General features: G+C 47.6%; 2 protein-coding genes and 2 long non-coding RNA genes across 4 annotated transcripts in view; 1 reads left to right on the top strand and 3 right to left on the bottom strand.

Moving 5' to 3' along the window:
* The window catches only part of LOC135262786 (uncharacterized), a 656,092-nt gene that overhangs the window by 99,541 nt on the left and 532,862 nt on the right, over nucleotides 1-23,689 (bottom strand). The window lies entirely within an intron of this gene.
* Nucleotides 1-23,689, top strand: part of LOC135262521 (neurofibromin-like) — a 126,982-nt gene that overhangs the window by 43,856 nt on the left and 59,437 nt on the right. Inside the window, 14 exon segments of the mRNA XM_064349535.1 lie at nucleotides 304-443; nucleotides 1,282-1,404; nucleotides 2,282-2,482; nucleotides 4,531-4,712; nucleotides 5,755-5,966; nucleotides 6,389-6,550; nucleotides 8,470-8,573; nucleotides 8,717-8,852; nucleotides 9,532-9,594; nucleotides 12,620-12,778; nucleotides 13,034-13,131; nucleotides 13,238-13,384; nucleotides 14,686-14,832; nucleotides 15,440-15,550. Of these exon segments, the coding sequence (XP_064205605.1) occupies nucleotides 304-443; nucleotides 1,282-1,404; nucleotides 2,282-2,482; nucleotides 4,531-4,712; nucleotides 5,755-5,966; nucleotides 6,389-6,550; nucleotides 8,470-8,573; nucleotides 8,717-8,852; nucleotides 9,532-9,594; nucleotides 12,620-12,778; nucleotides 13,034-13,131; nucleotides 13,238-13,384; nucleotides 14,686-14,832; nucleotides 15,440-15,550 (1,985 nt within the window).
* Nucleotides 18,502-20,300, bottom strand: LOC135262785 (uncharacterized). The gene is made up of 2 exons (XR_010332320.1): nucleotides 20,146-20,300; nucleotides 18,502-19,606 (listed from the first exon to the last, which is right to left on the bottom strand). It is a non-coding gene; the product is annotated as an uncharacterized LOC135262785 (long non-coding RNA).
* LOC135262782 (oligodendrocyte-myelin glycoprotein-like) overlaps nucleotides 22,704-23,689 on the bottom strand; it is a 5,566-nt gene continuing 4,580 nt past the window's right edge. Inside the window, exon 2 of the mRNA XM_064350021.1 lies at nucleotides 22,704-23,689. This exon is cut by the window's right edge and continues 1,310 nt beyond it. The gene's annotated coding sequence lies outside the window, so the exon portion shown is untranslated.

Raw genomic sequence — 23,689 nt, 5'->3', positions numbered from 1 at the left:
CAGAAACAGGAACCCTCCCTCCACTGTCAGTCTCCTGAATTCACTCTTGGAGTTTTTCTAGGAGCCATTTCCTAACGTTCACCTTAAAACTGTATAGGTCCAAGCCCTGTTTGATGGTCAAAGGCAACTCATTCCACGTGACAAGTGGCTGACCGATGACGTTACACCATTGATTGGTCGGCCGGTTCGGTCCAGCCATACACTAGGTTTTGACGTGGTCTTGTTTTTAAATAACGTGGTTGTGCTTTAAAAAAAAAAAAATATCATAAATTTTTTCACATCAATTATTTTTTTTCTCCGTAGGTGCCCATAAATGACACCAACACTCAGTTTGTGGAGCAGACCATCGCCATCATGAAGAACCTGCTGGATAACCACACGGAGGGCAGCTCTGAGCACCTGGGGCAGGCCAGCATTGAGACCATGATGCTCAACCTGGTCAGGTAGGCCTCCCGCCCGCCGCTGCTCCCCGCCGCGGCGCTTCTGCCGACGGCGGCTGACCGAGGCTTCCCGGGGAAAGCGGTGTGCGTCTGGGCGTGACACTGCCGGGACAAGTAGGGAACTCGCTTCCCTCTGGAATGAAAACCAGTGCCCTTGTACAGCGACGGGGACACTGTGCTGTAGGAGCTGCCTGATCTCATCTTCTTTTATGCACTTTTTCATCTTTTTCGATCAGACATTACTCCAAGGTCATGATTCGCTCAGAGTTTAAAGGTTCGCACAGTGATTGTTGAGAGGGTAGAGTGTTAACCTCGGTGCCACGTGCCAAACCACCGCCTGTACTCTTAATCATCCCCATTGCATCTGATTGGCTACAAAATCTGTTGGTCCCTTGGCACATTGGATTCAAGAGATTCAGCAAAAGCTCCAATGCTCCTATTTTTGGTGGATTTTTAAGCAGGAAGGAGGGGGCCTTGGATTTAGTCCTAGTGGAATAGGGAAGTCTGCACAATAAGTCACTGATAACCTTTGGAGTGTAGCTAGTGTAGATAATATTTTTGAGGACGGAGTGTAGCACAGTGGGTAAGGAACTGGGCTTGTAACCGAAAGGTCGCAGGTTCGATTCCCGGGGAGGACACTGCCGTTGTACCCTTGAGCAAGGTACTTAACCGAAATCGCTTCAGTATATATCCAGCTGTATAAATGGATACAATGTAAAAAAAATGCTGTGTAAAAGTTGTGTAAGTCACTCTGGATAAGAGCGTCTGCTAAATGCCTGTAATGTAATGTAATGTAATGTAATGGAGTGACCCATCTCCATCTGTCTCCATCTCTCTCCAGGTACGTGCGCATCTTGGGAAACATGGTGCACGCCATCCAGATCAAGACCAAGCTGTGCCAGCTGGTGGAGGTGATGATGGAGCGCAGGGACGACCTCTCCTTCTGCCAGGAGATGAAGTTCAGGTGGGCGTGCCTTCCTTTCACACCGCCGCCCCACCCCAGATTTCCCTCGGCGCTCTGCTGCCCCCTACGGGCCCCGTGAGGATCTACCGCATGGCGTGGTGCCACCAGGGTCCTGTAGGAGTGGGACTGAAAAAACGTTTAGAGCCAACGTATGCCCTGTGCGACACAACCTGTCCTGGGCATGTCGAAGTGTCCTTGAGCAAGACCCCTAACCCCTAACTCCTAACTGCTCTGGCGAATGAGAGGCATCAATTGTAAAGCGCTTTGGATAAAAGCGCTATATAAATGCAGTGCATTTACCATTTACCAACCTTGAGACTGGAGTTCTAAAGATTCCTAAAGAGGACTCTCAATTTTAGGATGCTGTACTGTGGACTTCTAGATGTCCACTCGTAATGCAGTGGACACTGTAAACGTGAGTTTATCCTCAGTTGTGTAATTGCTGATGTCAGTTTTTTTTTTTTTGCACCCGAGTATCCCTGGCTTTGGAGTCGTTGAATTGCTCTTTTGATGTGGCTATATACAGCTGGTGTAGCAGGCCTCCTGCTTTTATAGCCTGTCCTCCCGCGGGCCTTGATGTTCGGCCCTTGGGCCTGTCCCGACTGCGATGGGGCGCAGGTGCTGGTTAACCCAGCACGGACGGAGTGTAGCACAGTGGGTAAGGAACTGGGCTTGTAACCGAAAGGTCGCAGGTTCGATTCCCGGGTAGGACACTGCCGTTGTACCCTTGAGCAAGGTACTTAACCGAAATTGCTTCAGTATATATCCAGCTGTATAAATGGATACAATGTAAAAGTTGTGTAAGTCGCTCTGGATAAGAGCGTCTGCTAAATGCCTGTAATGTAATGTAATGTAACCCCGTGTGTTCCCCGCTCAGGAATAAGATGGTGGAGTACCTGACGGACTGGGTGATGGGGACGTCCAACCAGGCGGCGGACGATAACGTGAAGTGCCTGACGCGGGACCTGGACCAGGCCAGCATGGAGGCGGTGGTGTCGCTGCTGGCCGGGCTGCCCCTCCAGCCAGAGGAGGGCGACGGCGTGGAGCTGATGGAGGCCAAGTCCCAGCTCTTCCTCAAGTAAGGACTCCACCTCCCACAATCCCCCCCTTTATCAGTCAGCCTTCTATGGACACGAGCGTAAAGGCTTTGGATTCATACTTACTTTATTATTGTCAAGACTATGCATGCAACAAATTCAGGCATACTGAGTGCAGTAATGGTTTTGAACCTAGCACAGCTTCCAAGACTACTTGAGGATGGTGCCTTGTCCGAGGGTACAGCTGTTAATGTGAACGTGCAGTCACAAAGTGTTCCAACTGCTGCCCCTCATCAGCTGGTTTACATTTTATATAGGTGTGTGTGAGAGTGTGTGTGCAGACCTGCCAACCTGCACGCATTTTGTGTACCAACCACGCAATTCTTGGTCAAAATACGCAGGTACGAAATGCCAGCTGAAACTACGCAAAAAAAATTTTTATTACGGAAAACAATCAATTAATACAAAACAATACCGTACATTTATTCGGTATTGAAACTGCGTCCCTCAGATTGAATCAGATGCTACGACCTTGTGCTTGTGGTTCTGTAACCTCTCCCCGACCCACTCAACATGCACTGATACGCAGCGGTACTTTATTATCCACCGAGGTGTAACACTGCATTGCTGAGGTAAAATGGGAAGTGGGGAGTAATAATCAAGCACAAAAATGTGACCGTAATGTTAACATATAAAACGTTAAAACATGTTCGGTAACTTTACGAGATGATGCATTTCAAGGGGTATATCCTAATGAGATAAATGTGTGTATATAGTTAGCCGTAGTAGTAGCTCGCATACGATTTAGCCTCATTACGAGACGGCTACGGTGTGAATAACTGATGGAGTAATTTAGCTGCAGTAACTCAAACGCAACGGAGACTCCCTGTTCAAACTTTGAATCGCGCACGCTCTGTTGGAGCAAAGTGACCATTGCAAAGGTGTTTGACTATAGACTGCTAACGTAGCAAATAATTCCTATTATTGCAGCCAGTCACCTGACCAGCCTTGCAGTTAGAAAATAATCATGACGTCAGATGACGAGGATACTAACAAGGAGAGAGAGAGAGAGAGAGAGCAGCAGACCTACTAAAAAGAAGCGAGTCCATGCCCCCCAGAAGTTCCTTGCAAAATATCAGGAGCAATGGCTGTGCCTCCGCCCCTCAAAACTTCCGCACCATTTTGCACATTGTGCAATTATTATTTTGACATTAGCCACCAAGGAGCTTCAAGTAATAATTTAGCTAAACCTCTAGTTACAAAAGCCTACATTCCTAGATAATTTTTCAATTGAATACTTTTTTTCCCCATTAGGCCTTTATGATGTGTGCCTATATAAGCTGATTCAATTATTTAATTATTAAATAAAAATGGAAATCATGAACAGAAACTTGGTTTTATTAATAATTGACAGTGTTTTACATCGCAACATGTTTTTTTTTTACATTACAACATAAGTTTCTGTAAATACTTGAAAATGAAAACATATTTTACAATATACAAAATAAATTATTTCCATTTTTATTAAATAATTGAATGCAATTCACTTATGGTTATCAGTTTGTATAAGCACACATAGCATATAATGAGGGAAGTGGTACGTGAGAAAGCATGTGAACAAAGCGGTACACTGACTATTGTGGTACTATGTTTGGCAGGTGTGTGTGTGTGTGTGTGTGTGTGTGTGTGTACGTGTGTGTGTTTGGTCAGAGTGTTTTAAGGAAATATCACCCTGCTTCCTCTAAAGCAGAGATGGTGACTAACCTCATGTTAGTCACCACCATGATGTTTCGCATATATATATTTGAATATTTGTTCACTGCTCCTAGCTGGACTCCAGCCCCGCTGTCTGTACATTCAAAAGCATAGAAGTTTGTAAAAGATAATGCATAGTGATTGGGCAACAGTATAACAGCAACAATAACAAAACAACAGGAACATCATCAAAAACAGCAAAACAACAAAACATCATCAAATCAAGGAGGGGTGGCGGGGGGGGGGGGGGTCATAAGAGAGAGAGGAAAAAAAAAGTGTTTTAAAAATATTAACAGAACCTCTGCGCCCCCTCCCCCCGCCCGCTGGTCTGCAGGTACTTCACCCTGTTCATGAACCTGCTGAACGACTGCAGCGAGGTGGAGGACGACGGGCAGCAGGTGGGCGGGCGCAAGCGGGGCATGTCCCGCCGTCTGGCGTCCCTGCGCCACTGCACCGTGCTGGCCATGTCCAACCTGCTCAACGCCAACGTGGACAGCGGCCTCATGCACTCCATCGGTGAGCCTGGCACCCGGCCTGGCACCCGGCCTGGCACACTCTCCCGTGCCCCCGCGGGCATGTCGCCGAGGGCGCTTCTCAAATCTCACGTCGACTTCTGCTCTCAATCATTAGCTTTCCCCGAGAATCGTTTTTGCTGTTGGTGGTGTGGCGTTTCAAGCTGAATTTCCCTCTGAGCTCCTGAATGATGAATGATTGCTCTTGTGTCCCAACGTAAAACGTGTGATCTGACCTACAGATGGAACTGGTGTTTGCTGTTTACAGCTGTAAATAGATAATTGGGCTGGGCGGGGTATTTGGTGGAACCAGAAGCTCACATGTACACCATCACCTGGAGAGATTTACCCTACCGATGTCAGAGCTGGGGTTTCATGAAATGTTTTAAGTATAAGTTCGAAATGGCATTGCCTTTGATAGTTAGGCTTGCCACAGTGTTCCTATTTTGACACTAGTGTTACTTCCCTCTAAGACATCATTGACGCGGGTAGCTATTACTGGTATCAGACTTCCTTTTAAACTGGTTGTTGGTCTCAAACCATTTTCATACATTTTCCATGAGTCACAACATATATACAGCACTCTTTTAACAACTACAAATAACTATAGCAGCGCTTCAAGATAATTTAAATGAGAAAATCTGCACATTGCAGATCCTTGCCATTAATATAAATGTTTCTGCAATTTTTCATGTCCAAAGTATGTGTACAGTTTTGCTCATGCAGATAAAATAATTTAATTACTCGACCAATAGTGTAATTGAGCAGAACTGGCCACGTCTGATGTGAATAGGATGTAAGTTGGTTAGATTAATTGAATAATGTCAATGTTGAAACTCTGCAAATGCACTTTTATTCTTTTTTTTTTGCTTCTATTTTTATTTTCAAATTGTATTTACAGAATGTTGACGGTGCGGACGTGGCCTAGCGCCGGTGTAGGCTTGTGCTCTGTATGCCATTGGTTAAACCCAACGCTGCGACACGCCTCATGGCGGTGATAAGGTCCTCTCCACGTCTCTGCCTGACTCCTCTTCCCTTATTCCCAGGCTTGGGCTACCACAAGGACCTCCAGACCCGAGCCACCTTCATGGAGGTGCTGACCAAAATCCTGCAGCAGGGCACGGAGTTCGACACGCTGGCCGAGACCGTCCTGGCCGACCGCTTCGAGAGGCTGGTGGAGCTGGTCACCATGATGGGGGACCAGGGAGAGCTGCCCATCGCCATGGCGCTGGCCAACGTGGTGCCTTGCTCTCAGTGGGTGGGTAGAGCTGTGCTCCCCGATAGGTCGAGAGTGTGAGGCTAAGGTGGTGGCCATCTTGTGCCCACCACCCTAGCCTGCTTGAGGCATTGCAGTAGGGTGATATTTGAGAATTCCAGCTAGGTGAGCTGCTGTCCCTGTATTTCTAGTTGTGTCTGCACCCGACTGTCCAGTCCAGAGAGACTGCTGCCATTTCTATGGTATTTCCTCTCAACTGAAACTCAAAGTAGCTTGGTACTTCCTTTTAACTGGCCAAAGGTAGGACTGTTGTCAGACCAGGTTGACAGTTTGGATACCCAAATTGTTTGTCGTTCTTCAGGCAGGGCTTATGAAGAGAGCCTCCTGAATGTGTCTGTAGCCCCCTTCCTGGAGGGATGTGTGTGTGGGGCGGGGGATGCTGACCCTGTCGGTGTGTTCCCCAGGACGAGCTGGCCCGGGTGCTGGTGACCCTCTTCGATTCTCGCCACCTGCTGTACCAGCTGCTGTGGAACATGTTCTCCAAGGAAGTGGAGCTGGCCGACTCCATGCAGACGCTCTTCAGAGGAAACAGCCTGGCCAGTAAAATCATGACCTTCTGTTTCAAGGTAAAAGACTGGCGGGAAGACTCTGCGTGTACTGCAGAGATCAAAAGTGACGCAGCTTTCATCTGTCATTTTATAACGTTTTAACCCCTAATTTGAAATTTCCGGTCATCATTTAGTCACATTCCTTGTGATATTCTAGTCATATTCCCTGTCGTATTCCGATAAAATTCCGGTTACATTCCCAGCAATATTCCCTGTCGTATTCCAGTCATATTACCTGTCATTCCCTGCCATATTCTAGTCATATTCCCTGTCATATTCCATTCATATTCCAGTTACATTCCCAGCAATATTCCCTGTCATATTCCCTGCCATATGGAAGTCATATTTTGTATTATATTCAGTCATATTCCCAGTCATAGTTCACCTGCTTGAGTTGCATAGCCGCTTGTGTGGAATGAATTGACAGTTGCAGCTGTCATGGTCAAGTTTGACACTTTTGAATATTGTTTATATGAGGCAGAGTATTTCCATGGTATTGGTACATCAAGAGACAGTCATTTGCCATTATTAAAATGAAGTGCCTGCTTTTCTGTAAGGACATTGTGTTACCACACTTAGCTTCTCAGAATTCAAGCGCATGCTTGACCGTATCGGTCAGTTACTGTTTTTTTCTTTTGTAAATAAACGGGGTTTATGAAAAACCGCCGTTGCGTGAGATGGTATCATGTCATGCATCAGGTTGCTCGTCTCTATTGTGTCCTTCATTCCTCTGTGTCCCTTCGCAAAACTAACCCATGCCTCCACCCTTTTATTTATTTATTTATTTATTTATTTGTGTATTTGTTTATTTTACAAAGTAACATAACTTACCAATAAGAGTAGCATTAAGTCACCCAGCTGTGTATTTATTTGCATTCAGGGGTTGGTGTTAGGGACTTTCTCTACTGGCTTGGTTTGACCAATAGGCCTGGGTTCTACTTGCCCCACGTGCATTTCCATTGATCCAGCTGCTGAAATAAATATAACCGCTTTTTTAAGGAGATTATATAGACTGTTGGCATTAGAAAGTGTCAAAAAGCCCATCTACAGGGCTGGTAATGTAGTCCGTTATTAAATATGAGAGTCTGCCAATCACAGACGCCGGATTATGGACGGGCTTCATATTTATTTGCGGTTTCGTCCAATCGCAGATGTGAAATGTTAGAAATCGCGAATAGCCGAGGATATAGTCTTCATAGCCGAGAAGAATCAGTCGGCTCATTTCTAGTTAGTTTGTTCTCTTAGTCGCTTAGTTTGCTAGCAGTAAGGATAATGGTTTGGCTAATTAACTGTGATGATTTACCGGGTGGGAAATCCTCTTCGACTCGGACGGGACTTATTTAGGGTATTGGCCCGATTGGGTAAATGACAGATCAATTAATTGGCACGAGCCAATCTCATAATGGTCCAAGGCCAGTGGGCGCTCCTCATTGTCGAGCCCTTGAATTGTTTGTGTTGTACACATTGTCAGACATGTAATTCATTATTTGGCCGTTCTCAGCCAGAGGAAGCTTCATAGTGGTCGGCCAGCATAGCCTGGAGCTAAGACAGAGCAGGAACTGGGGGGCTATCTGAGGTGTGAATCTGTGTGTGTGTGTGTGTGTGTGTCAGAGGGGGTGTCCATGCCCCTGCCCCCTCCTCTTCTTCACCAATTAAAATATGTGGCTTTCTTTTGGTCAGTCAGTTAAGTTTGGGCAACTTGGAAGGAAGTCATTTTTGTAACATCTGGAAGGTTGCATCTAAGTCCTGCATCTAAGTCTGCCGTTCTGTACCCATTTGGTATCTTCTCTCGTTCGTTTCTTGTGCGACTGTCCATGTCTGTAACCTTTGTTAATTGTTTAAAGGTATTTGAACCTCGTCTTTAGATTAGACTAGAACATTTGACGTAACCTAATAAATTTCTTAATTTTTTAACTGCCCCTCCCTCCGTGCTGCAGGTGTATGGCGCCACCTACCTGCAGAAGCTGCTGGAGCCCCTGCTCAGAGGGGTCATCACGGCCCCCGAGTGGCAGATGATCAGCTTCGAGGTGGACCCCACCAGGTGAGCACCCCCCCGCTGCGGTTAATGAGAGTTTTACCGCCCCCGGTGGACGGCGCGGCGATGCGCGTCTCTCTCTCTGAAAACCCACCCCCCCACCCCCCCCTCTCTCTGAACCCCCCCCCCCCCCCCCCACCTCGCCGCAGGCTGGAGCCGACGGAGATCCTGGAGGACAACCAGCGCAACCTGCTGCAGATCACCAACCGCTTCTTCCTGGCCATCATCAACTCCTCCAGCGAGTTCCCGCCGCAGCTGCGCAGCGTGTGCCACTGCCTGTTCCAGGTACGGCCCCGCCTCCTTCCCCCCCACGGCCACGGCCACGCCCAGGTTCCCAGCACGCCCGCATTCCCCGTACCTGCCGCGCGGAACCCCTTCTCACTTTAAACACCCGGGCCGTCTGTTCTCCCTATGCTAGACGACGCGTGCAGACGGCCATGTATGTGGTACGAGAGAGAGAGAGAGAGAGAGAGAGAGAGACTATGCAGCTTAATTCACGCACGCCCAACATTGGCCCGTGTGGGACGCCGATCCTGGGTGTAGGGTTCCACTCATCCTCCACGTGGGGTGCTGCTCCGGGACACAAAGCTTTGGGATTGTCCAGAGCCCCCCCCCCTCCCCCTCTTGGTCTGATCCCGCCCTTAAGGGGGGGCGCCCATGGGTGGTTCGTTTTCCCGGAAAACGAGAAGGAGAGAATGAGGGACACCCCCCGTGCACCGATCGCTGCGGGGCTCCAGCAAGGGGTGCGATTTAGAGGACTGAGCAGCCAGACGTGCTTTCGTTTTACACCCCTCACCTCCAGCCGCCGCCCCCTTTGGAGTGTGAGTTTTAAGGCGACGCCCACCCCTCCATCACGTCTGTGTGGCGTAGTGTGCGGCAGGGTTCTGTGCTAGTGTTCATTTTGTGTTACCTCCCTATGTGTAGCTGGTGCTGTGACATGTTTGTGCTCATCTCTGTCCTGTAGGCAACTTGCCACTCTCTACTGAATAAAGCGACAGTTAAGGAAAAAAAGGAAAGCAAAAAATCAGTAAGTTTGGAGAATTTTTTTTTTTCTTAGCCACTTTTTTCTTTTTGGAAGCAAAACGGCTTTTTTTGTTTTGTTTTGGTTTTTGGGTTTTTTTTTTTGGCTGTTTTATTTATCCTTTTTTTTTTATTACTGACTTAACTTGTTTATCCAAAAACCTCTTCACATTTCGATCTGTTACCGATCTTCACTTGAAATCATACTACTAATTCTGACTCTCAGAGAAGCTTTTCATTTCAATTAACATTGCGCACACAGGAAACCAGCGGCGTTTTTGTGACCGTCCTCCTCCGGGTGCCTTTGTCACTTTGCTGGGTGCAGGGTGGAGGGGGGAGTTTTAGGGGCGTCCTGTCTGTGGGAAAGGTGGGTGATGGGGAGGTGGTGGTGATGCTGGTGGCGGGGGGATGCAGCGATAGCTTTGCTAAACCTTCATGCGCAGTTGGCTGTACACGGGCAGATGAATGCACAGCCCTCAATGAGACATTCTGCCCAGAAAGCGTGCGTCATGGCCTCTGTCAAAATGGGAGGTCGTCTGATGTCCAGTGAGGCCAGGAATCTGGGAAGATGTGCTGAGTGATGACAGCACACTAAAAAAGAGACACTGAAACCCAAGAAGTGTGTGTGCTATAAGGGGACTTTGGATTGACCCAAGGAGAAGTGTGTGTGTGCTTTAAGGGGACTTTGGATTGACCCAAGGAGAAGTGTGTGTGTGCTTTAAGGGGACTTTGGATTGACCCAAGGAGAAGTGTGTGTGTGCTTTAAGGGGACTTTGGATTGACCCAAGGAGAAGTGTGTGTGTGCTTTAAGGGGACTTTGGATTGACCCAAGGAGAAGTGTGTGTGTGCTTTAAGGGGACTTTGGATTGACCCAAGGAGAAGTGTGTGTATGCTTTAAGGGGACTTTGGATTGACCCAAGGAGAAGTGTGTGTGTGCTTTAAGGGGCTTTGGATTGACCCAAGGAGAAGTGTGTGTGCTTTAAGGGGACTTTGGATTGACCCAAGGAGAAGTGTGTGTATGCTTTAAGGGGACTTTAGATTGACCCAAGGAGAAGTGTGTGTGTGCTTTAAGGGGACTTTAGATTGACCCAAGGAGAAGTGTGTGTGTGCTTTAAGGGGACTTTGGATTGACCCAAGGAAAAGTGTGTGTGCTTTAAGGGGACTTTGGATTGACCCAAGGAGAAGTGTGTGTGTGCTTTAAGGGGACTTTGGATTGACCCAAGGAAAAGTGTGTGTGCTTTAAGGGGACTTTTGACAGAGGACAGATTCCGTGATAGAAGTGAAACCACCAATAATGTCTGAGTCACCTTTATGGTGGTTTTTTTTGCATTTTGTGTGTCAGTCCACTAGCAGTTCCAGAGCCTGTTGGTACCTTTTTGGTGTAAGAGAGTAACACACAATTCTAATTCTGCTGTTGCCTCAGAAGATCTCAGTCTGGCCACAAGCCTAACTCGCAAGAAATGGCTGCGGGTCTTCTGGTTTCTGTTTTTAGTGGCTGATGCAGACACTTCTGATGATGTTCTTCGATTGTTAAAGTGCCTCAGTTATAGACATGTCCTCTATATATATATATATATATATATATATGTAGGTAATCTGTTTATCTATCTATCTATCTATCTATCTATATATATACATATGTGTGTGTGTATATATATATATATATAGTGCAGTCCATAAGTATTTGGACAATTACACAATTTTTGTTGTCTTGGCTCTGTACTCCAGCACATGGGATTTGAAATGAAACAGTGAATATGAGGCCAAAGCGCAGACTTTAATTTAAGGGCATTTACATCCATATCGGGTGAACCAGGTAGGAATAGCAGCCCTTTCGTACATAACCCCCTCCATTTTGTGGGACCAAAACTAATTGAACAGTTGGTTACTCAGATGTTTCCTGGCCAGCTGTGTGCCATTGCGTCTTCCTGTCCCCCTAAAATGGCGAGCTGTGTATAAAAAGGGCTGCGGTACCTACGCGGTTCACCTAGTGTGAATGCGGATGCAAGCGTATTAAAGCTGACAGTCTACACTTTTTAAACCTCAAATTCATTGTTTCGTTTCAAATTCAATGTGCTGGAGTAGCGCAGGCCCAAAGCGACAAAAACAGCTTGCGTTATAGACGCCCTGCGGCTGCTGCTGCCCTGAGCCGGACTGAGACCCAGGGCTTGGGTAGTTGGCGCACTGGATTGCGAGTTTGCTGGCAGTGTTGTGATATGTGGGAGGGAACCATGCAGGCTCCCACAGGTTCTCTTCTCCCCCCCCTAAAAGCCAAGGCGCTGTTGCCAGTCTCTCTCACCCCCCCCACCCCACCCCCCCCTCAAGGCTTCGCAACGGACTTTGCAGTCTCTCTCCCTCACTCCTGCCCCACCCCACCCCCCAACCTTCGTGCTCCGCTCTGTGCCGTTTGCTTTCGGGGTGACAGTGAGGTCCGCCGTTGCTTGGCTCGGGCTCGGGGTGGGGTTGGGGGTTGGGGGTTGGGGGTTGGGGTTGGGGGTGGGAGTTTTGTCATCATTTGTGGTGAAGATTGAAGTGTTTTTTTCCATTCGTAAGTTATGTCTCCACTTTACATTCCCCCTGTGCTCCACATGTGTGTTGGTCTGGCTTGCATAACTGTGGGCATGGTGGCAATGGCGCACACACACACACACACACACAAGCACAGACATGTACACACGCGTGCAGAAACGCACGCATACCCCAAAACACACACAAACGCATACACAAACAGGTGCACACGCAGGCGCGCACAAGCACAAACACACAGACACACACACACACACACTCACATGCACGCACACACACACACGTGCATGCACGCACACGCACACACACACTCACATGCACACACACACGTGCACGCATGCATGCACACTCACACGCACACACACACACACGCACACACACAGACACACACCCTCACACACACACCCTCACACTCACACACACACACACTCACACACACACACACACACGCACACTCTTCTCTAATCTGTCCTTCCTGTGCTCCTCTCCCCGCCCCTTCCTGTCAGGTGGTCAGCCAGCGCTTTCCCCAGAACAGCATCGGCGCCGTGGGCAGCGCCATGTTCCTGCGCTTCATCAACCCCGCCATCGTCTCGCCGTACGAGGCGGGCATCCTGGACAAGAAGCCGCCGCCCCGCATCGAGAGGGGCCTCAAGCTCATGTCCAAAGTAAGGGCCGGGACTCGCACTCCCAGCAGCGCGCGGGCCTTCGGGGGTCAAAGGTCGGCCTGAATCACATCTCGGTCACAGACTCTGCGATAAGAGGGCTGCGCAGCCCAACATGCACGTGTGTCGACAGCGTCAGTATCTGACTGCTCAGCGTATTTGACGGTCTCATGTAGAATGCGTTTGCACAGGTGTGGTTTTGAATGCTGATTTCGGAGGTTCTGGGTCCTAATTTTAGTCTCTGTTTCCCCTGTGCAGATTCTGCAGAGCATCGCCAATCACGTTCTGTTTACCAAGGAGGAGCACATGAGGCCGTTCAACGACTTCGTGAAGAGCAACTTCGATGCGGCGCGACGGTACGTCCGAGCCCGTTTTAGCTAGGGGGGCTGCCCGCGCTACTTCTGTGCGCGTGTTTCCCAGCGCTCCGTGCCTGCGTAAGGTCACACGGGTCGGCTCTTGCAGGTTTTTCCTGGACATCGCCTCCGACTGCCCGGCCAGCGACTCGGTCAACCACAGCCTGTCCTTCATCAGCGACGGCAACGTGCTGGCCCTCCACCGCCTGCTTTGGAACAACCAGGAGAAGATCGGACAGTACCTGTCCAGCAACCGGTGAGCAGTAACCCCCCCCTCCCCCCTTCCCCCTTCCTCCTGTGACCTGTAGTGGCCCGCTGGGGTGTGTGCTGCTGCTGCAGTGGTCAGCACACAGACCGAGGAACTCTCTGGTCTGTCCAAATCAGGACCGCCATCACAGGATGTTTTTATATGCAGATTAAAACAGGTTTTAAAAACATTCAGCCGCACCGCTCTAGTCTGTGAGAACAGTATTTTTTTTTTAGTATAGATTATATATATTTGCGTCTGCGGATTCTGAAAAACACCACAGCCTATTATGTAACATTATAATACGTTTTTTTCTTATGCGGGGAAACTGCAAGCCTGCTAGTGTGTTCTGAACGTCGTTCTGTATGACATTAACGGAGCTCAGCCCACAAACCCTTGACAATAGGCCTTTTTGCTTTTATGATTTTCGTATGCAAAGAATTATGGGAAAAGGTATTTGAATAGGCCTGGAAAATTCTGCCATCAGTCTTCAGGATCAGTTCCGGAAAATGTCCCAGGGAGTTGTAAACCTCATATGTAGCAATCGTATCTGTAAATTATTTCAGTCCTCATTCCACATAATTCCAGTATTCCAGTTATTCCTGTTCTTTAACAAAAAAAAAATGTAGGACGAACCAGAATTTAGGACGATCTTCTTTGGTATTATCAGTTCAAACAAACAATAAATGAGGAAACATAAATGGCTGACGTGTTAGGAATATCAATTTTGTGTGATCAACACAATAGCCGCTGGTTATCAAAAAAATGTAGGTTTACGTGATCACTGTAGTAACGTCAGGGCAGTGCTCTGTGCGTTCTGAAGATGCTCGCCCAGTACTGTAGGTTTTTGCATGTTCCTCCTGTTAAAAGTAAGACACGTGATGTACATTTCACTGCATGCACTTCAGTAAACAGCCAGCAGAAACGAAGAAAGTGATTCATGAATGTCCTCTGCATCCCTGTTCTCACTGGCCTGCTGACGGCTGCCAGTGCTTTCTCCTCTCTGGCTCCTCATCGTTACTGCCGTCCCATTGCTTTGCCAAAATCAGACATCAAAATTCTGCAGCGTGCTTCCTCTCCTATGCAGTAGATCGAGGTATTTCGTATATAAATGCAGTCCATTTAACATTCTGTCAATGAGGAAGTTATCTACACGCGTCTTATTGTGTAGATGAGCTCCACATTTACATGAACGTTCAAACGGATAGGTTTATACACTGTAAGTGAATGCAGAACGCAGTGAAAAAGAAACGACTGCAGGTGGCAGCGAAGATGCAGCGGGGCGGTAAGAGAGCGCGTGTTCTCCGCAGGGACCACAAGGCTGTGGGCAGGAGGCCGTTCGACAAGATGGCCACGCTCCTGGCTTACCTGGGGCCCCCGGAACACAAGCCCGTCGCCGACACGCACTGGTCCAGCCTCAACCTCACCAGCTCCAAGTTCGAGGAGTTCATGACCAGGTAAGGAGCGCGGCCTCTGGGTGACCTTGCCCCCCTCGAGGCTCCAGCTGTAACGTGGATCCATTTCCATTAGGGGGGGGGCGACGTAGCTCAGGAGGTAAGAGCGGTTGTCTGGCAGTCGGAGGGTTGCCGGTTCGATCCCCCGCCCTGGGCGTCGACACCTAACCCCTAACTGCTCTGGTGAATGAGAGGCATCAGTTGTACAGTGCTTTGGATAAAAGCGCTATATAAATGCAGTCCATTTACCATCTACCATTTACCATCTCTCAGTGGCCATGAATATGCTGTAGTTCTCTAATGAGCCCTCACTCGGGCCCAGCACAGGGCCTCAAAACCCAAATGCCCCGGAATGCAAAGGACAGGCTTCTAAATGACTAGGTGAGATCACCTGTAACTGTGCCGGTTCCGGGTTCTCAGAGACCAGTGCATTTCAGCAGGTCAGCTTTCGTTGGGTGTTTGACTGTTTAAAGTAGAATATCTGTTGTAATGTTTATGCACCCGCTGTATCACTGTGGACGAGCAGCAGGATTACGGAGCCTGTTGGATTTGAATATGTGACTTTTGTGACCTTTATCCCCTCACCCAATGACCACCTCGTCTTCCCTAGGCACCAGGTCCACGAAAAAGAGGAATTCAAAGCTCTCAAGACTCTTAACATCTTCTACCAGGCTGGGACCTCCAAGAACGGGAACCCTGTCTTCTACTACATCACGCGCAGGTAAGGTATAGCTAGGCTATAGATACCTCCTGCATGTACCAGAGGGACAGAGCTTTTTTTGCCCAAGCCACAAATGTGGCTGATTTTTCATACTCACAATAATGGCATCTTATATCCTTAATATAAAATACCTTGAGTGATTCTTGAGTCGTGAACACTGAATGTGGGATTCTGTAGCTGAGTGGCTTTTAGTGTAAACTTCCCTCTTTTGATGGGAATGCGAGGCTTGTAATTTCATAGCTGAGCTGGTTTTGGGTATACAGTACGTGATTGTTTATTTGCTTTGGCAGTTCTCTGTGTTGGCAGGATGTTACGTGAAGTAGGTCGTTCAAAAATGGCGTTTTGCTTCCCGTCTCTTTGTTCCACTGAAACATGGGATGTTTTTTTTATTAATGGTTCCCGTTGTCACACAGTGGCAGCTAGCAGGAGAGCTCAGTGCACATGGTAGTCCTGTCCAAAGCGGAAGAATCTGGCCTGTCCTCACTTCAGGGGTCAGGGTAACCTGAAACGGGTAGCCTAGGTCAAGCTACAGAGGAATAAGCTGGAGGGGTTGCTTTGTGTATGTGTGTGTGTGTGTGTGTGCGTGCATGTGTGTGTTTTTGTCTGTGTATGTGTGTGTCAGTGCTTTTGTGTCTGTGTCTGTATCTGCATACATACTGTATCTTGTGCAGGGCACAAGGGAGTCAGAGGTGTCTTAAACATTACTAGGCTTTGGTACACTGTCTACACATTATATCTTCGGAATCCTTGCCTCAATCTGCAGATGTTACGTTTAAACTTATGAGTCAGGCCATACCAGAATAAGGCATAAGAATGAGACCAGCTTGTGACTACTGCCACATTAGCTAGTTTCCCGTCATAGTGGGAAGTATACTGTATATGTTGCAGAGTGACCCAAACTAAAATATATAAAGAGGAAGAAACCAGACTTTCTGGTCAGCTGTCTGACAGTGGTGTTTTTCCTGCTTAGAATATAGCTAGCTAGCTTTGCGTTTGATGAGGGATTGAGGTGACTGGCTAATGATAGCAACAGTGTGTGTGTTTGTGTGCGCGTGTGCGTGCATGTGTGTGTTTCTGTCTCTGTGTGTGTTAGTGTTTTTGTGTCTGTGTCTGTGTCTGTATCTGCATACATACTGTATCTTGTGCAGGGCACAAGGGAGTCAGAGGTGTCATAAACATTACTAGCCTTTGGTACACTGTCTACACATTATATCTTCGGATTCCTTGCCTCAATCTGCTGGTGTTATTTTTAAAATTATGAGTCAGGCCATACCAGAATAAGGCCTAAGAATGAGACCAGCTTGTGACTACTGCCATATTAGGTAGTTTCCCATCATAGTGGGAAGTATAGTGTATAGGGGTGTGCAGAGACGTCATTATCTGTATCTGTTCAACCAACAAAATAATCGGTATCTATATCTGTATGCCGATAGAAGACAGGAAGTTGGCGTGGTTTATACAGGAAGTCAAGTTAAACCCCCCCCCCCCCTTTTAACTGGCGGGACATTGAACAATCAGAAACTGAAGAAATATATAAATGGAAAGATTCTGTTTTGCATTGGAAATAGAAAATATTTACAGTAAAGATATATAGAAAAATGAATATCATTGGAATTTAAGAAGGGAATAATCTTAAATTCTGATGATGCTGCGTTCGCGTTTCTTGATGTGTTAACAGTTCGCTAGGGAAACGTGAATGCCCACCTTACAACAGTAATTACAAAACAGTACATGAACCTTTTTTTCCTGTTTTATTTTTTTCTCCTACTGAACTAAGTTTGGATAGACTGCAGACCATCTGATGTCCTCATATTTTCCCTTGGTGGCAACTGTTAGCCTACCATGAAAATCTGGACTGGATTTTGTGTTCATTTGATAGCCAAGACCTATGGCTGATGCATACAGCATGTTACATCTTAAACGGATGAATATTGACTGAAATGCAAGGTAAAACGTTTCGTAAAATATTTTGACTGGATTCTTTTAAATGGAGGAAATGAACACATACAGCTGAAACTTACAGGTTCTAAGCTTCATTTTGATGTATAGGGTGCGGTGGTTTGAAAGAAATCCAGCTGCCACACCAGTCTCTCTCTCTCTCTCTCTCTCTCTCATGCATGGGGGTGGACCACTGGAGTGAACTAATTCATCAGATTTTACTGCTGATGGCTGTGTAGCTTCAGGATATTAAACAGCCTCCTAGAAGAGTAAAACCAGTAAGGGGGCATGGGGGAGGGGGTGGCCATAACAAAACCATGACAAAACAAAACAAAGGTAAGTAAGTACTCTAGACAAGAATACAGGGACAAGCTCCTAATTGCCTTTCCTTGGAATGGTGGCAATTTAATACAGGAAACTGTCTTACTGGTGCCTTTCTTGACAAGTTTAGGACTGGAATGGTCAAACTGCTGATACAACACAAATGAGAAGGATATTAAATTCTCATTAAGAAAGTGGATAAACATTCTGTCTATCAGTGGTGTTTTTCCTGCTTAGAATATGGCTAGCTGGCTTTGCGTTTGATGAGGGATTGAGGTGACTGGCTAATGATAGCAACAGTAACTGACAGTTTTTTAAATCTCCCATTGGCTATTGAGGTCAAAGCAGTCATGTACCTACAATAATCACTGATGCTCACCTGATTATTTTGTAAATTAGTTATTTTATATGATATATAAGTATATTCGTATTAAAAAACTAAGTTTAACTATGCATGTACATGTTGTTTTAATAGACGTTTTGCAGATCGTACACTAAGATTACAATGTTGCTATTTTCTTGGTGATTGAATATTCAGATAGGCATTAACTAGTCCGAGCTGATTTTATTCTGTCATCTCTAATACCTTGTGCACTTCTTAATTCAGACAGTGTGTTTCAAATTGATGTGGTGATTGGTGGTTTCGTGCTGAAATTCATGAATCGTTACAAAACACCAGAAAGACACAACACTCTCCATCAAGTGCATTTAATAATCCAAAGAGTGAGTCAAAACAGAATAGTGATAAGACACTTGCCCTTGGCTAAATAGATAATAGCATGTACGGTCATTACATTACATTTGGAATAATGTTATCTGAACATATACATTTTCGATCATTAATTGTCTCAAACGGTTGCCCTCATTCTTGCTGTTGCCATTTGTAACCAAAAATTCGATAGGTTTAATTAGAAAAACTGCAAGAAGTACAGCAATCTCCTCAGTTACTCTGAGGAGTGTGGCACTGTCTTCTCAGTACGTGTGATGTGGTAGTCCCCTCTGCTTCAGCCTAGCTGCATGAAACTTTTTAATGCATGAAGTGCTCGGGGGATTTCCGGGCTACTTTTCACCTCATTTTACCGTCAATGTATAATGATCCTGTGGGGTTTTATAATTGTACTTTTCCGTTTTTTTTTTTTTTGCAGAAGGGTGAAAAACAGTAGTCTTCAAAATGCAGAACTTAAACTAACTTTAAAAAAATAGCTCACGATACAATCTGATGTTAAGGAGAAACAAGAAGTCATAGGACGGCAGTCTAGCACTTTGCCTGCGTTATTAAATATTTGGGTTCTTGACTGAAAGTCCGTGTGGGGTCCTGGGAGTTTGGGAGTTGAGTTGAGGCGGGGCCGGTGATGTCACGGCCGCAGGAAGGCGGCTGGCCCGAAGTGTGCTAAAGCTAAAGGAGGAAAGGAAGCACATCGCGCGCGGGGGGTGGCTCCGTCGTGGGGTGTTGGCTCCGTCGTGGGGTGGCTCCGTCGTGGGGGGGTTGGCTCCATTGTGGGGTGTTGGCTCCGTCGTGGGGTGAGGAAGCAGATGCCGAGCTTACCGGAGTGCCGCGTGTTGGAGCGCCACGGCGGCGAGGGCCAGCGCCAGGGGACCCAAGGCCCACAGGGCACCGCAGGGCGCTGTAGATGGGCTGCTGTTTTTGGGTGGGGTAGGCTTTGTTGTTGTGACATTGCCTGTGTTAGGCAGTTTTGGTTGTCCGCCGTCAGATTCCACCATCCAGGGTGTCATCATCAAAACCACCAGCAGTAGGACAGTCGCCACCTTCAGAGACATTGTGTCTGACCTGTCTGGCTACAGATGTAAGCGCACACAGAAGCCTGAATGAGTCTCAGGGTTGCCAGGTTCAACCCTTTTCACCCGAACCCTGCCCGTGGTCCTAAGTCATGTACAAAGACGGATGACTCGGGCGATGTGCTGACACCACCTCTTGCACAGATTCATGTTTTTCAAATATGTATCTCAGGTTTCTCTCTGAGGTCACACAAGAAAGGGATACTGTGCTCTGTGACATGCGTACCTCCCCTGCGAACACTGCATTTGGCGCAGCGAAGACTGCTCTCCATTCCTTCTGCAAACCTCCTCACAAAGTATGCTACTCTGTTCCGTTTCAGAATAGGGAGTCTGCACTCTAATTGATCTTATCTCAATTTAATTTATGCCCTTTCCTGCAAAGCAACCGTGCGGAGGTGTTCATATTGTTTTTTTTAATTTATTTTAAGTACCAAAAAGTCCCTGTTTGATGTCTGATGTGGCCAGTCATTGTGTAAAAACTTCCTCGGCCACAGAAAGCACAGAGCCCACAGTAAGGACAGGATGACGGAGTCACTCACCTGTGTAAGCGTTTCAGTTGATATGAGTGATACAGCAAGTTCCTCTGCCCAGACTGAGTCCCACCTCAGCACATCTAACGCTTTTATTCCCCTCTGATGTCATCAAGGCAGGCTTCCTGATTGGCTTGTCATTTCAGCATCACAAAAGAACTGCATTTTTTCTCCCTCTGCTTGTTGTTGACAACAGCACTGAGTGGAGTGGGAAAGTGCCTTACTCTCATGCATTCCATTTCTCACGGATAGTTTGTTACAGTGCTGTGTGTCACTTCCTTTCACTGATTTAAACGTTGGAGTGATTTACAGTCAAATGCACTTTAACCCAAAATTTGGTACCTTTGCAGCATGTGCATTTGGTTGGGAAACTGGTTCACGGTCAGAAGTTTGCATGCTCAAAGTGGGACACTGGTTTTGTCCCCCCTGAACAAGATACCTAACCTGGAACCTTCTGACCACCTTTTGTGTGCTGGACATGTGCACACGTTTCCGGTTGCTTTTGTGTGTAGCGTCGTTTGAAAAAGAGCACGGAGAAACGGGAACAAAGCAGTTGAGTTTTATTATCGGTACTGTGCCGGCGGCTGAGTCATTGTGCCACCTGGTGGTGGAGCCGCAGCATCACACTTTGGCTCTGCCTTCTCCAGGGCAGAGGTGAGACATTACATTACATTACATTATAGGTATTTAGCTGACGCTCTTATCCAGAGCGACTTACAACAGAGTAACCAAACTCAGGATCAAGTCCGCTTAAGTCCATTGAACAACATGTAGATAAAAAGCCTTTACTATGATGCATACAATAAGGAGAAACAAGATAGTCTGAACAAAATTTTTTTTTTTTTTTTTTTTTTTTTTTTTTTTTTTTATAGTTATGGGAGGGGGTTTAGGGAAGAGGAGAGAGGTACACAGAGAAGAGGTGCGTCTTGAGTTTCCGTTTGAAGGTGCTCAGACACTCTGCTGTTCTGACCTCCACTGGAAGATCGTTCCACCATCGTGGGGCCAGAACTGCAAAGAGTCGAGACCTTGTTGCTGCTCGTGTAGGGGAGGAATCAGCCGCCCTGTAGTAGCCGATCGGAGCGATCTGGCCGGCTTGTAGGGTCTGATCATCTTCTGCAGATAACCAGGAGCTGACCCCTTGACTGCTTGGAAAGCAAGCACCAGTGTCTTAAACCGGATGCGAGCTTGCACTGGTAGCCAGTGGAGGGAGATGAGGAGGGGAGTGACGTGGGAGTCACGAGGGAGGTTGTAAACCAGACGTGCTGCTGCATTCTGGATGAGCTGAAGGGGTCTGGTGGCTGATGCTGGGAGGCCAGCCAGGAGGGAGTTGCAGTAGTCCAGACGTGACAGTATCATGGCCTGGACCAGGAGCTGTGTGGAATAATTGGTGAGGAGTGGTCTTATTCTGCGGATATTGTACAGGATGAACCTGCACGACCGGGTGGTTGCCGCGATATTCTCAGAGAGTGACAGCCTGTTGTCGAGCACAACTCCAAGATTTCGGGCACTCTGTGAAGGGTGTAGGGGAGTGTCTCCTAAAGAAATGGGGAGATGAGAAGTGGGAGAGGTAAGAGAAGGAATATGGAGAAGTTCCGTTTTGTTTGTGTTGAGCTTGAGCTGGTGTTTGGTCATCCAGCTCTGGATGTCACTCAGGCAGGCGGATATGCGATCGGAGACCTGAGTGTCTGTGGGAGAGAAAGAGTAGAAAAGTTGAATATCATCTGCATAGAGATGATATGACATGCCATGGGCGGCAATAACAGGGCCAAGGGACCTAGTATACAGTGAAAAGAGGAGGGGACCAAGAACAGAGCCCTGAGGGACCCCAGTTGTGAGGGGACGAGGAGCTGATACTGCACCGGCCCAGGCAACCTGGAAGGAGCGGCCGGAGAGATAGGACGCAATCCAGTTGAGGGCTGGTCCGCAAATTCCCAATTTTGTCAGGGAAGACAGAAGTGTAGGATGGTCAACGGTATCGAAGGCAGCTGAGAGGTCAAGAAGAATTAGGACAGATGAACGGGATGCTGCGTGTGCTGCGTGGAGAGACTCAGTGACGGAGAGCAGGGCAGTCTCCGTCGAGTGACCGGGTCTGAAACCAGACTGCTGAGGGTCTTGGAGGTTATGTTTAGAAAGAAAAGAGGAAAGTTGGTTAGACGCAGCACGTTCGAGAGTTTTAGATAGGAATGGAAGAAGGGATACCGGTCTGTAGTTTTGGGTGAGGCAGGGGTCCAGTGTTGGTTTCTTCAGAATGGGGGTGATGTGGGCTCTTTTGAAAGATGACGGGAAGGTGCCAGAAGTCAGGGAGGAGTTAATCAGGTGGGCGATGAAGGGGATGATCTCTGGTGAGATCAGCTGGAGGAGGGTAGAGGGGAGGGGATCAAGGGCACAGGTGGTGGGACGGTGGGAGAGCAAGAGTTGGGAGACATCAGGGAGAGAGAGTGGGGAGAAGGTGGAGAATGTGGGGAGGGTCATAGAGGGGATGGGGGGAGGGAAGGGTGGGGAGTCGGGAGGGTCAAGGGAGCTGCGGATGAGTGTGACATAATGAGTGAGACCTCATAATGGGTTCGGGGAGCGCAATTCCTCACTCTTTTTTTAGTTCGGGTTGAACTGAGAGCTGACATTTAAAGCTTTCTCACCTCTTTCCAGCCAGAGAAAAACCGTCTGTATGTCTGTCTGTCGCAGCAGGCGTGTTACTGATTCATCGCCCTTTGCAGCCCACCTTTTTAAAAATGTCAGTGGTTTTTTTTTTAATTCCATTTTGTGGTGTATTTATCAGTCGGCGACGCTGACGGGGTTGTGCCCTTTTTTTACGAGCCTGCGCTCCCGGGATGAGGCGTGCGTGAGCGGCCTGCTAGGCGAAGGCCCGCCGCTCGCGCTAGCGGAGACAGCGCCGCCGCCGCCGACGGCGAAAATCAAACCGCGCCGCCTGAGCGGTCGGCCGCGCGGCGGGTAACCACGGCGATGAGACCAGTCCCAGTGCGGTTCAAACCGCGGGTTTGTCAGTGTTCAGTTCAGTTAGTGTAAGAGGCCTTCAGGCAAAAATAAATAAATAAAAATAACAGGCAGCCCTGTTTTTAATATGTGAAGCACCCACATATACAGTGTATTAAAACTATTAAAATCACACAGTGATTCCTGTTGGCTTTTTCTTATTTCACAAAATGCAGCCGTATGATCCTACAATGGACAAGCATGGTACACAGATACAGAGAGAAAGCATTCAGCCACACCGGCAGATTAAATAGCAGTAGCTGCGGCACATTGTTTTCCGTTGCTAGCTATTTGTATAGACCAGGGATCAGCAACTCACGGTCCTCGAGGGCCGAGAACTGCTGGTTTTCCACCCTCCCTTTGCCTGGGAGTCAGGTGTGAAGACAGTCTGGCCAATCAGTAAGCACTAATTACCCGGGAGAGAAGAAAACCAGGGCTGGATTTGGATTCGAGGGCCAGAGTTGATGATCCCTGGTGTAGATCATTGTATACGCAGTTGAGCCACATACCACACTCCTACGCTCAACACATGGCGATCATCGTTTTGCTCGGGACTGAAAAG

This window comes from Anguilla rostrata, chromosome 9, assembly GCF_018555375.3.
Source record: "Anguilla rostrata isolate EN2019 chromosome 9, ASM1855537v3, whole genome shotgun sequence".
Taxonomy (NCBI): Eukaryota; Metazoa; Chordata; class Actinopteri; order Anguilliformes; family Anguillidae; genus Anguilla; species Anguilla rostrata.
The sequence above is the reverse complement of the archived record's forward strand: the minus strand, read 5'-3'. Positions and strand labels throughout refer to the sequence as shown.